The sequence below is a fragment of the Monodelphis domestica genome, chromosome 5 (genome assembly GCF_027887165.1).
Source record: "Monodelphis domestica isolate mMonDom1 chromosome 5, mMonDom1.pri, whole genome shotgun sequence".
In the NCBI taxonomy this organism is placed as follows: domain Eukaryota; kingdom Metazoa; phylum Chordata; class Mammalia; order Didelphimorphia; family Didelphidae; genus Monodelphis; species Monodelphis domestica.
Window position 1 is genome coordinate 265,846,539 of NC_077231.1, and position 15,197 is coordinate 265,861,735.

Consider the following 15,197-nt stretch of genomic DNA (forward strand, 5'->3'; position numbering starts at 1 on the left):
CAAGTCAGCACAGCAGTTGCTGGCAAAGCTTCATGTACTCTATGGAAGACAGGATGGAAAGAACAATGACAACAGTTACTGAGGGAAACCCTTGATTTTTCCATCTAGACAGTCCCAGTAGGGTAGCATTCCACACACCATAATTAAAGGAAGTAGGTGGAAATTGTTATCCAGTAATGGATTATGAGAAAATCAGTGTCATCATGAGTCACTGACATGCAAAATGGTAAAAAAAAAAGCCAAAACCTCAGCCTATTGAAATAAATCACATAAAGACAAGAGAAAAATAAATTTTCATCAATAAAACAATGTCTTCCTAATTGTTGATCTGTGACTTTGTCTGGGTTATGATTAATTCCAAAATTCAATACTTATTCATTAGCAATATTGATAATGTTTCATTATACTTAACACCATGAAAAAGTTAACATTTCTCAAATGCAAAACACCTTTCTCTTAATAATCTTCTGATTTGAAGAACCCATATTTGAGGTGGCTAGAAAAATAAATACTTCCTTCACAATGACCGTCTAAAAGATGGAACAAGTAGCTCCCATTTTATATAGGAAGAAACTGTAGCTCAAACCAATATCTTGCCCAGGATCTCCTATAGTTTATGATAGGCTTCTCTATTACCAGCAATGCAATGATCCAGGACAATTCTGAGGGACTTCTGAGAAAGAACACTATCCACAATCAGAGAAAGAACATATGGTTCGATGGGGATGGTTAATTGGGGATGTAGACTCTAAACGATCACTCTATTGAAAATATCTATAATATGGAAATAAGTCTTGATCAATGACACATGTAAAACCTAGTGGAATTGCTCATTGGCTAAGGAAGGGGGAGGGAGGGAAAGAACATGAATTGTGGCACCATAGAAAAATATACTAAACTAATTAATTAAATAAATAAATTAAAAACATTATGTCAGAGTTGAGATATGGATATGGATCGTCTGATACTAAAGTAAGCACTCTATCTATTGCATTAAACTGTTGTGTTTATTTTTTTTTTCATTATGTGTTCCCTATGTTTCATGCATTGGGCTAGGAATCAGAAATACAATGATTGAAAAAAAATATTGCTTTGTGGACATAAGCTCATTTTGTAAAACAACATAAAAATATTCCCCCTCAAAACCCAAAGGAAAAAAATTATGAATAAGTTAAGTTGTATAAGACACCCATAATTATAATGAAAGCTAAAATCAGATTAACTGAACAGAGTGGTCAGAGAGAATGGTGTGAGAGATTTGAAGAAGGAAGTAGCTCTTTTCTGGCTATGGCCATTTCTGGAAAATTACATAAAGGGAAGTGCTCCTTAATGGTTCTTGAAGGAAGGAAAGGTCCTAACAGGAGGAATCATTAGGGATTACAGGCCAATTGGATCACAGCAACAGTCCCCAAGCCCAAATTACTCATTATGCAGACGTGGAAACTGAAGAATATAAAAAGTTTCAAAGACTTTCTCCTTTTCATGTAAAAGTATCTAAGTAGGGATTTGAATCCACATTGATAATGGATTAGATACCAACATCCTCAGAGGCACGAATAAGAGAGTATTAGAGAATAGGAACACTCATATTTTTCTACAACATAAAGAACGTGAAAGAGATTATTATGAAATAGCTCAGAAAGGCAGAGTAGAGCCAGCTGGTAGGAGTTAGGAATTTACATTTTACTTCTTGACATTGAGAAATGAAAACTCCTTTATTCCAGAAATAAATAGCACACATATTTTGCTACTAAGAGGATGAATAAAGGCCTTTTTATTATATATTTTACCACATAATTCTTAAATGTATAGCACTGCATTATAAATCACTGAGCTTGTGAAAGGAAAGGAAGTAAATGTACTCATGACAATTTCAATCCAATTGTTATATTTTCACTCTGATTAGCTCCACAACTAAAAACACTAGCAACTCCCTGCTTGTTACTCAGATTGCTCCCTCACTTCCTACTAGTTAGAAAAGTTAAGAAAGACATTTATTTAGGGCATCAACTCTCTTCCCAGGGCAAGAAAGACTAAAGTACTGATTCAGTAAGGGCAAATAGTAAACCTAGAAGAACCAATGGACTTGGGGTCAAACTTCCTGAATGCTAGCCCTGATTATGGCACTAATTAATAATAGGTTCAAAAAACTTCTGTATCTTTTTATTTAATGAGTAAAATAAAACTAATAATACATTCTATCACCCATATGAATTATAGAACATTGAAATAATAAGAGGTCATTTAACTCATACTATCCCTCAAAATAAAAATACTTTCCTTCAAGTCCTATTCTTTAAATATTTGAAGCAAACTTCCTTCTACATTATATTTACAGTGTAGTCATCCAGTCTGTGTTTGAAATCAACCTATGGCTGAAAAACTCCTGCTTCCAAAGGAAGCCAATTCCATTTGGGGATAATGCTAAAATTAATAAGTTCCTTTTAAGCAGCTGCAACTAGACTCCTTCACATGGTTTCTTTCTACTTTCTGAAGGTAGATAGAATTGTTCCAAATCTCTCTATCACATGTCAGATCTTCATGTAATTGAAGAGGCTATCTTGTGTTTTCTTGAAATTTCTTTTTCAATTTAAGCATCCCTAATGTCTACCAAAATTTCTCAAAGGACTTGCTTTTAACATGTCTCATCATCCTGGTTCTCTGCTTCTTGATACTCTTAGAAATATCCTTAAATGCAACATCTACGATGTAATATTGTACTCTATAAGCAGTCTGACCAGACTCTAAACATAATAGTTCTGGACATGGTATTAACAATGGCACACCCAGAAATGATGGGGCACTCCAGTAAACAATTAACTCAACTTGAGCTGTGAATTGTGAAGATTAAATTGTAATCCCCTGTCTATTTTTAGATTTTAATCCCCAAAAAGTGTTAACCCAGTATTTGAAGTAGATCTACCCATTTTAACCACAAAAAGATGTGAACCAAACACAAAAGGTGTGAACACCCATTTCATACATTGAATTGGAGGTCTGTGACCCATGTGTGAAAGAGTGGGCAGTCCTGGAGAGGAGCATCTGTTGTGATTGGTAGATGTAAATTTTAGGGGAGGTGACACAAGAGAAAAAGGTCTTTAAATAGTGGAAACAGAGACACAGAGGACAGTCACTCAGAGTTGGACTGGAAGAGAGTCACTTGGAGCTGGAGAGAAGACAGACACTTGAGGAGAGACTGGAAGACAGACACTTGGGACATGGAGTGAAGACACTTGGCTGTGGAAATGAACCCCTGGAGGAGCTCAAGCAGGAGACCTCAGATTGCTTTCCTTTTAGAGAGTCACTGTGGTGAGTTTAAAGCCTGACTTCTTTCCTTGCCCTTTCTGGAGATGTGAACCTCCGAGAAAGGCCCATCATCTTTAGACTCCTTTCCCCTGACTGGTGACTTAGAATTTCTAACTGTTTCAGAGGAAGCTGGAGTGCTCTCCCTCTCTTCTCCCTCCCTCCACCCTTCTCTCTTCCTTAATATCTTCCCTCTATTATAAATAAACTACCATAAATTACATTTAATTTAGTAATTGATCTTGGGATTTAGAAATTAAATCCCTGGCAACCACCAATTAAATATTCAGTCAACTATATAAATTTAACATTATTTGGCAACCACCAATTTAATATTAAGTCAACCATGAAAATTAACAGAATTAAAATATATCCTGGACTCCTCTCTTTTACTGTTGACTATTAAAATTTATCTTGTTAAATTTAGCCCATCATTCTAGCCCAGTGATGGTGAGACTAAGTGTCCAAACTGCAACCCTCATGCTGCATATGAGTCCCTTACCTTAGAGGGGAGGGAGGAAGCATTCCTATTGGGCTGCTGGGAAGTGGGGTGGGTAATGAGAAAAATGTCCTTAGGCACATGTAGAGAGAAGGGAAGAGAGCAGCTCCCTGTGTCACACGTGACATCAGTTTGCCAACACAGTTCTAGCCTGTCCATCATAGATGCAAGGAAGACATTCTGCTACAAGAAATATTTTGATTTTGTATTTTACTCTACCAAATCAGATTTTTTTAAAATTCAACAATGTTCAAAGATGTATTTTACTCTCTGGGTCTATCCTTTAAATCCAATCTAAAGGACCACATCATTTAAAAAGTTTGCCATTTATCCTCTCAGTAAAGCTCTTTGCCCTAGGACCTTTTTGTTTTTAATTTACTCTGTCAGATTTATTGGTGCCCCTTTCCCTTTCCTTGGCTTTTGTTGAATCCACAAATTTGATAAACAATGTAATATATGTCTTTATCAAAGTCACTGAGAGGCACATTGGGATTCTATGGATTACCACTAAAGAATTTCCTCCAGATAAACAGCACTACTCTTGGCCTCTATTCAATTGAATTTTGTTTGTTTGTTTTATTGCTAGAGGGCTTCATATTAATTTCAAATGTTTTATTACATGTGAAAATAGATACAGGTAAAGTTATTCAAGTATTTAGCTCACTATATGAGATAAATGAGAGATGGAAAAGGGCAGAAATAATAAAATATAATAATCTGAATGATCTTAGCAAGCATGCTAGTCATGATAATTACAGATTTGCCTAATCATTGTATCTTCAGGTTCAACCATCTTTATCTTGTACACAGGTAATAATGAAAGACTTAGTCAAAAATTTTGCTGAAACTGAGGTATGCTATCTTGGGCAATGTGGTTTTCTAGTAATTAGCAGGTTGATGTAATAAGTTGGTTTAAAAAATCCTGTTAGGCTTCTACAACCTTTTTTCATGAATTTATTCTGGTCCCAAGTAATCAAATTTGTGGCAATAATTCTATGTGGAAGTTAAGTGCAAAGTAGAAACTGCTTTGCTATTAGCTGTACCTTGGGACTACACTTCTCCCTTACTCTGCCACATCAAGAGCAATAAGGATGCCTATATATCCAGAATAATGAAACTCTCCAAGTAGCTATAGTTCCAGAGGTAACCTTGTCTTCTCCTCCCCCAAAAATATATGTAAAATTTTCAAATAAAAGGAAATCATTAACCCCTGGTAATAGCAATGCATAGATCAATTGAAGATGAAATGATTTCTTGTTCAAAGTGAGATAAGCCATATAAGATGAAAGGCATAATCAGATTACTTCTGCAGGGACTCTGAGTGCAAAGAAGAGATGTACAGTAAGACAAGAGAGATGGAAAAAATCAAGAAAATATTCTCTCTGCACATCTACTTAATATCATGTGACATAAAACAGGAAAACCACAATGGAAAATTGCTTTTGATAAAAGCAGACTAGCATTTCACTTGGAAAATGCCAAACCCACAACAAAGGGGAAACAGACATACTAAACTATTAATCTGCCATGGGAGAAACATTGGGAAAAGAATAAATAAAGATGACAGCATTTTGATAACAGAAACCAGAGGAAGGCCATAGTTAAAATATGAAGCTATATTTTGACAAAGCTTGAAGTTATATTTTAAAACTCCAGACCATGTTGACTCTGGATCTGGATGCCAAGAGTCTTACCACTTAAGCTAAAAACCAAAGAAAAAAACAGTCTCATTCTTTCCAAAATGATCATCATCAGTCTTTAATCTCTATACAAAACATACTAGACTCTATTCAAAAGCTAGAAATGGATGGATTCACTTTTCCTGATATTCCATTTCCATTCTAGATTATTTTTTGTAGGAAATGTGATTTTATTGGCAGTTTTTATCTGGAACTTCTAGTGTCAAAACTGCCTCAACTGATACAGATCAGCAACTCTTTTGTAACTACAGGTCTTTGTTGGTTGCCTGAGGCACTGAAAGGTTAGGTAACTTGTACATGGTCAGGAAGATAATGTAAAAAGCAGAACTTGCTTTTTTCCCCCTTGCCTCTTGAGTAGATAGTCTGTCTACAATGTATACACTTCCTCTTGTTCCAAAAGGGGAAAAGAATGAAGGAAAGGACTAAGCATTACATTAAGTAACTAATCTGTGCTCGGCACCATGTTAATCATTTTAAAAATATAATACCTTGTGTTCCTGTTAACATTTCGAGTAGATGCTATCATTATCTCCATTTTACATTTGATGCAACTGAGGCAAGCAGAGATTAAATAACTTGCCCAAGGATTATACAGCTAGTAAGAGTCTCATGTGGGATTTGAACTTCTTGACTCTGGTATCCACTGTGCCACTTAGCTAGTTATAATAATACTCAGGATAATTGCAGGTTTAGATGAAGACTGCATAGAAATAATGTTTCTCTATGAAATAAGGAATGACAGAATACAGAACTTAGAACTAGCAATAACCTCTAATTTATCATGTTCAACTCCCCTATTTTATAGATGAGGAATGCAAGGCATAGACAAGTAGCTTTCCTTAGGCCACATAGCTATTAAAAATCTGGAATGAGATTTTTACTCAGGTCTCCTCAACTAAGAAAAAAAGTACTTATAATTTTACCACTTCCCCACTTGCTGGATAAATAATGCATTATATGCATCTAAAAAGCTAAACAAATTTCTGTACACTTGACATTTTCAAACAGAGACAATGGATCCTTTAATTGTGAATCTCTCTAAAATTAATAATTTCTCAGCTTTAAATATATATTTCTCTTTTATCCACTACATGTAGTCTATCAAATTTGGTTTCTAATTAAATTTATTTTCTCACTAGTAGTATAGAAACCCAGAACAGGGTGAGAGGAAGTCACTTACAGCATCTACCAAAAATGATCATTGATCACTTAATAAGTGTAAGTGCCATGGAATTTCCTCTAAGTTCCCATAAAGCATTCTATTTTGGATAGTTTCCAGTTGCTAGGAAGTCTTTCTTTAAGTAGAACTAAAATTTACCTATCAATAATTTCCAACTACTTGTCAAAGTTCTATTTACCAAAGCCAAGTATAATGATTCTCCCAAATAGCAGTCTTTCCATCATGAAACTAGCCTCGTAAATGATTCTTTGGCAGATTATGTTGACAGTTTTTGGCAAAGAAAATTTTTGGAAAGCTTTGACTACAGCATGATGATATTAACAGTTATTCTACATTAGTGATATTCCTTCATCTGAGTTTTACAGTCCTGAAATTTGATCTCCTTTTAATATTATTTACAATTCCAAATGGAGATCATTGAAATAATGTCTCAAAATGTCAATAGTTTCATGAGGTCAAAGCTTATATTATGGAAAAGACTGTTTTTTTCATTTGTCCCTTTTGAAAACTATAAAAATATATTTATATATATACTATATGTATCTATTTATATATTGCCTGCATAAAATGCATATATGAAAACACATGATATATGTAAAATGGAAAATATATTATGTGTATTATATCATAATATATACTAGCTTTTAATTACATTATTTAATACTTTAAGCTTATATAGCACTTTCATACACTATATATCACTGTTCTGACTTTCATAAAAACACTATGAAATAAGTAACAGAAATATTATCAATACCATTTTATTCCATAAGGAAAATGATCTGAAAAACAAAAATAAAAACTTATGTGAACTCCTTTGGGTCACAACACTAATAATATGAGGAGCAGGACTGAAACAGATCATCTGACTCTAAATTTTTGGTCATTTCCACTGTGCTAAGATAAAAGATAGCCAATTATTTATGTAGTTTTTTTTTATTACATGATGAAGCAAGTCTCAAACATTACTGTGAAAGATGATGGACAATATCCTGTTTCCCACCATATCACAGTGGCTCTTTAATTACCTTTTCCTAAGATAAAGAGATCCACACACATACATTTTGATGTCCAATTTCTTTCTAAAGTTTAAATAGTTCAACCTAAATTTCCAACTACCATTGCTATGAAGGTTTCCACTCACGGTTACTACAAAGCCTCTAGTCATGTTTCCTCTTTTCTTTTGTTCTTTGTAATATAGAATTTCACAAGAATTCTTAGGAACTAAAACCTGACTTGTAGTAACAAAAATAAGAATGCAAAACAGTATTTCTTTGTTATATATTTCAACAGAGTATGGGGATAAAGCCAGGTTAGCAAATCCTTTTCTTCTACAGAATTCTAGTGAAACACTGAGAGCAAGAATTTAATCATTGGAGGTCAATTAAATTCATGGGCTATGAATAAAAAGCAAATAGGTGGCTTTTATATCTTACATTCTATGGCCATCAAATAGAAAACAAGTATTTTATTTTTCAGCATAACACAGAAAAATAAAAAAGCACAATTTGTATTTAGGGCAAGAATCATTCAATTTTATGTACTTTAAAGAATGGAAAAGAGCCAAAAAAGACAGGAAAAAAGAGTTCTGAGACAGAATTAAAATGTTTTCTGTATGCATGTGTGTGTGTGTGTGTGTGTGTGTGTGTGAGAGAGAGAGAGAGAGAGAGAGAGAGAGAGAGAGAGAGAGAGAGAGAAAGAGAGAGAAAGAGTTTTTTCACTTACTTCTTTGTATCCAAAGATGATCCGCCCATCGTTGAGGAGGGTAGCCTGGAAAGTGAAACTGCCTAGGTTGTAATTATCCTGGAGATGTACATGGTCCCACTGGACAACAAGTGCTGTACCTACAAACCCCAGTGGAAAAAGAAACAATGATGTAAGAATAGTTTATTGACCAGTGATCTGAGAAGAATTTATTTCTTTTCAAGGAAACACTTCTCCATCAAGACTAGTAATTTTTCTGTTGGGTTTTATATAGCTAGTTGACCTACAAGTATGGAAAAAGAACATTTGAATTCTAAAAGAAAAAGATTGAACATTATATATTTGACTATTTGCAAACCTATAACCCCAGAAAGACATAATATTGATCATAATGCAGGAGATTGTAACTTTGGAGTTCTTTAATGTTAATGGGTGCTGCCTCTTTAAATTACCTTAGACACTTTCAAAATATAGCCCAAGTGGATGAGAAGAACTTCAAACAAACTTGATAAATGCACAAAGACCAAGGAACACATTAAGTGGCTAGAATCATTCAAGGAAAAGAAAATGGTAAACTAAAACCCTTTTTTCCACCTCAGTTTTATGCTTTCCACAATACAGAAATTTCTTTACTGCTAATAGGAATTATGTTCTTTGATTTTGAATGCCTGCTTTTTGTGTGTGATTGTTATACAGCTTGAAGACTGCTGGAAGGTGGCTTAAAGGGCCTTGAAGCTGAGATTTCTATGACATCCCTGAAGTACACTGGAATGAGTTTTCAGCATCAAACCTTAGATTCTGATGATACATTGTGGCAATGTTTACTAGAAAGCTATTAACATGCAAATCTGAATTGGGAAATATTATATTTTAACCAATTCACATACCCACTAAGAATTTCCTATTTTCATTTTAGCTGATATACATACTTTATAAAAATAGAAGGATGTTTCTTTTTAGATTTAATGATTGCATTCTTCTAGTGTTCTCAGGAGACAATTTTTAAGAAACCAAAAAATGCCATGCCAAGTATGTAGCTTGCAAAAGAATTAACATAGCAAAGCACATTCTTACATCTAAGAAAAATGTGATATAAAAAACAAATTAGTGTGGTAGGTTTTTTAATGTCACTATTTTCTACTATTAGTAAAGTTCTCAGAAGCAAACTCATATTTTGAAGTATAAATAACAGCTTAGACATCCTATATGCCTGACACTCCTAAAGAGTGTGAAATCTTAGAAATGTTTATTTTAAAATAAGCTTATACGTTAAAGAAATACTTTCATGATTATTCCCTTTATGAATGTATTATAGCATCTCAGAGTTGGAAAAAAGCACAAAGGCCATTTTCTTCAACTCATATCTGTATAAGAAGCCTGAAGTATCTAATATTTATCCCTATTTTGCTTAAATATCTCTAATGAGAGTGATGATATACATTTAGATATAAATTCCTAAGGCAGTTGTTTGTTTGGTTTTATATTTGGGGACAATTGTAATTATCAGGAAATTCTTCCAAAGAGCAAATTTAATTTGCCTTTCAGCATCTTCCCCCTATTGTCAAAAATCATGTCCTCTTAGAGTCAAGCTAAATAGATTTGTTTCTTTTCCCTTGTGACACTCTTCGAATACATGGATGAAAGCTATCAGCTTTTCCATCTGTCTTCTCTTCTGTGGAATGAGTAGTCCTAACTAATTAAATGGATCTGCCATGCTTATGAGTATGAGACCCTTTATTTTTCTGGTTGTCTTTCTCAGGATAACCTCTAGTTGACAAAAGTCCTGCCTAAAATGAAGCAATCTGAACTGAACCCCATCCCTAAGTAAGACTACTGTTTTAATGTGGTAGAATCCAATGAAACTGATCTCTCTAATATAAGACATGATGGTGCTCTTAATGTGGCTAAAGATGGTATAAGCTTTCTTGTTTATCATTTGGCTTTATATGAATACAATAATTGCCAGTGTTGCAGAACTAGTTGCTAGGGGGATAAAGGAAAGGAAAAAAGAAATAAAAGAGAAGAATTCTTAAATTCAAATGCTTTACATTTTGGGGAGTAAGTGGAAGAGGCAATAAAAATACAGATTCATTAATAAAAAATGTATACAACATAAATGATATTCAACTTTCGATGTACTAAAACCCAAAGAACTTTTCCAGGCAAGGTATATCTAATTACATCTTCCACATACTGTAATTTTGAAGTTTATCTTATAAACTCAAGGGTAATTTTAAAAAAATTTTAATATTTATATAAATTTGTTATTTTGAATTTGACAAACTATTACCAATATTTTAGAATACAAAGAACAGCCACCTATTATATAAGAAAATATTCATTTAATTTTGCAGCTTAAGTATATGCATAATTAAGCATGTTATTTTTTAATTATATATATATATATATATTTCCATACAACCCTCTTATAACCTTCTGCACATTGTAAAGTATTTCAATGAAGGATTAAAAAAATAGCTTCATTTTTCTGATTCCCCTCCGAAAATCTTCTCCTCTTTAAATAAGTGAGAATAATTACACAAAACAAAATATATGTATAGCTCATGTCTAAAAATGGATGACCTATTTTCCAGAAACAGTCCATCACCTCTTTCAAAAGGTAGTTAGCATGGTTTCTCATTGGTTCTCTGCAGTTGTGCTTGGTCAATGATGCACTGACCAGAATTGTTATTTATTTCAACATTTTCTTTTTATAATAATAATATGATTATCTAAATTATTTGACTTCTACTTGCTTCAGACTACATCAGTTCATAAAAGTCTCCCTGGATTTCTCTGAATCTACTTCTTTCATTATTTCTCACAATGCAGTAATATCCCATAGGAGCCATATGCCATGATTTGCTCAGCCATTCCCGAAATGATTGGTGCCCTCATCATTTCCAGGTCTTTGCAATGACATAAAAGCACTGAGAGAAATACATATATGAACACTCATACATATATATTAATTTTAGAGGTTTTTCCCTCTTTCTTCTAACATTGTCGGGTAGGGAACTTAGCAGTTCTAGAAGTTTTTAGAATTTCTTTGTGTAGTTCTAAATTAATTTCCAGATTCCGTCCAAAGAGCTATAACATAATGCACATTGTCTGGTAATACCTGTACTAGGTCTGTATTCCAAAGATATTTTTAAAAAGGGGAAAAGACCTACATTAAAAGATTTATAACTCCGCTTTTGTGGTGGTAAAGAATTGGTTGTTGAGAGGATGTCCATCAACTGGAGAATGACTGAACAAATTGTGATATATGATGGTGATGGAGTACTATTATGCTGTCAGAAATAATAAATAGCATGATTTCAGAAAGAGCAGGAAAGACCTAAGTTAACTGATTTAGAGTGAAATGAGGAGAACCAAGAGAACATTGCACACAGTAACAGCAATATTGTGAAATGATCAATGGTGACTGACTTAGCTACTCTCAGCCAAAAAATCTAGGAAATTCTGAGGCACTTATGACAAAGAATGCTATTCACCACTAGTGAAAGAACTGTTGGAGTTGGAATGCAGATTAAAGCATGCAGTTTTTCGCATAAGTTTATTTGGGTTTTGTTTGGGGAGTTTTGTCCTCTGATTATTTTCTTAGAAAAATTATCAAGACGGAAATAAATTTTGCAAGATAATACATGTATAAATCAGATCAAATTACTTGTCGGTCCCGGAATGGAGAAAGAAAGGGAGAGAGAAAATATGGATCATATAACTTCATAACACTTATGTGGAAATTTGTTACATGTAATTAGAAAAAATACTTGAAATAAAAAATAAAAATAAATTAATGTCCAGGATGGCTAAGTAGACCAATTCACATCTTCAGAAAGAACACATTATTCCTGTCCTCCTACATATTCTCCAACAATTGGCATTTTCTATATCTAGGTCATATTTGACAAACTGATGAGTGTGGGTTGAAACCTTGGAGTTTTTTTTTTTCTTTAATTTGCATTACCATTATTCTTAGCTATTTGATATATTTTATGGGTTCTTGTTAACTTGCTCTATTTGAGAACTACTTGTTTATAATACCATTTGATCATTTATCTATTGAATAATGCTCTGCATTCTTCAATTCTCTCTCTGTGTATATATATATATATTTACATATATATAGTCTCTTATTAGCTATGAATTTTTCTACCTTTTGATGAAATGGTAATAAATAATTTATCTGTACTTATGGAAGGTTTGTCCATTTTACTCAGTGTAACTTTTTAAATCTTGCAATTTATCCACATGAAATTAATGTATGAGATCTTTGTCTAAGCCTAATTGTTTCATACAGAATATTTTTAATTTTTTCAACCTTTGCTATCAAATATTGATTCCTTTTCCTTGTATATGGAAACTTGGTTTTATCATCTTCTATGATTATATGTCAAAATTGCCTTTGACTCTTGTTTTTGTAATCTGTCTTACTAATTAACTTTACATATTTAACTAGGACCAAATACTTTTTAGGGTTCTAATATTATAGGATAGTTTGAGACCTTGTACTCTGAGGTCCATCCCTAGCTCTTTATATATTATATATGTACATATATAACATATAGTCATTCTTGATATCTTGTTCCTCTAAATATTTGTATATATGTGTTCACATTTTAAAATACATATGCATATATTAAGCCTTTGGCAGTTTAGTATGACACTTCATAAATAAATTAACTTCACTAATGTTATTTTTACATCACTGAATTATGGTATACACTTCTGCTATTTTCTTTCTGTAAAGAGTGTTTTGTAGTTTATATTCTTAGAGTTCCTTTGTATGTCTACAGTTGAACTAGAAGATATTGATTCTGAACCCATTTTGAGTGGATTTTTCTTCCCTTATTACTGTTTTATTAATTATTTGGGCTGCTTTCTTTTATATTTTGGTTTATTAATAATAGCAGTGAATAACTTTACTAGTCATACTGTAAGTGAAATCTTTAATGTTCTTTAAATAGGTCATTATAGCATCAACAAAAAAAGCTTCTGTTTTCACTTTGTGCTTCTTCCCTTAATCTTTTTTCTTTTTATTTGTATGGATACCATTTCCAAAATTATAAAAATGCATTGTCATTAAAGAACTTTCTTTCTTAGTCCCTGGTCTTATTGAAAGAGCTTGTAATATTTTCCCAAAATATATATAATTGTCATTCTTTTTACATATTCTTTATGATATTAAAGAAAGGTTAATTTATATATGTTATTTGTTTACATTTTTACAAAAAAGAACTCTTTTACCAAATGTTTTTTTAATAATCCACCAAAACAATCTCATAATTTTAATTATTTTTGTTAATATAGTACATCGTAATTTATTGTTTTCCTAACATAGAACCACCCCTATATTTCTCCTATAAATATGACTTTTATTTCATAACATTACATTTCTTCCAGTCTTTTAGCCTTTCAAGATATTTTAAACTTAGACTGCCACTCATTGTGATACTATTTCTCTGATTTTTGTCATTCTTCAAATTGAAGATGTCATACATATTTTCATCTGCCAATGATAAAAATTCTAATAAGCACACAATTAAATATAGATCTATGTGCCACTCAACTATGATCATCATCCCATATTTTACTAAGTTTATTTTAATCTAAATTAGTGTTCAGAATTTCCATTTTCTACTTGACATAGATACAGACATAAGTATGTTTTGTTTCTTACTTGTCCTAATAGTTATGGCACAATCTAAAAATGGAGTAAATCAAAGTTGCAGTTGGACACTTTCTGGTGATAGATAGGGTAGGGATCAATAAGGTCCTGAAATACTCACTGGCCCTATCCCCTCTCCTTCATAGACATCCACAAACCTTGAACCAATTATTGATCCTTACATATACATTTTTCTTGGAGATTTTATTGAATATAATTTTTCATTGAATATAAAGTTAAGCCTCAAGAGGTAAGTGAACAAATATATGTCATATATACTATTTCTACAGAGACTATTTATTATATCCCCTTAGTAGAATTATTGCACATTGATCCTCTGTATGAACCCAGAGTTAAATCTTAATACAATGCTTCTTTAGGATATGGAAGTATCATTAATTGTTGCTATTTCAGAGAAGTAAACATTCTATAAAAATAGACCTGGTAGAATTGCACAAAACTATCATGATTTTATTTGTCATTAAGGAATTAACTTAAAAAGTATAGAGACAGTTCTAGAAGCTAATGAAAATGGCCACAGAAAAGCATAAACAGTATCTATTAAAGTGTCAGGAGTCATTCTATGAATCTGTGGATAGAACACCTATAACAACATAATTATGGAGCATGAAAGTATACAAATATGATTTAGAATTACCCATCAGTAAATCATAAAAGTTATAGGAGCCCAAGCTCATAAAATATTAAATTAGTCTAAAATTTCAATTGTGTAATATAATGAGATGGATGACTTAATGGATGTCCATGTTAATTGGCCATCATTAAAATTTTAAAATATCACTCTCTTCTATGCCCTATTAATTAAAAGCCAATACTTTCAAATGATAATTTAATTTCATTATACAAATATGGAATAAAGAAAGGAGGCAGTGAGCCTGTGGTCAAAAAAGTTTGGATACTATTTCTTTTACTCAGCAGCTATGTCACTTTTTTGCTAGTTACTTAACCTCTTAAAAGTATACTTCGTTCATGTGTAGAATGCAAGTAACATGATTACTTATCACATAGGGCTGTGATGGTGAACCTATGGCACAGGTGCCAAAGATGGCATTTAGAGCACTCTCTATGGGTGCTTGGCCACTTTCCCTCCCCATTCCCTACCTCCAGAGTTCATTACTA

At 32.7% G+C, this 15,197-nt stretch overlaps 1 protein-coding gene across 2 annotated transcripts in view; it reads right to left on the reverse strand.

The window, feature by feature from the left end:
- PLXDC2 (plexin domain containing 2) overlaps positions 1–15,197 on the reverse strand; it is a 596,178-nt gene that overhangs the window by 157,725 nt on the left and 423,256 nt on the right. For both annotated transcript variants that reach the window (XM_007504898.3, XM_056800138.1), the window contains one exon: positions 8,408–8,526. In XM_007504898.3, coding sequence (XP_007504960.2) covers positions 8,408–8,526 — 119 coding nt within the window. The remainder of the gene's footprint in view (positions 1–8,407; positions 8,527–15,197) is intronic.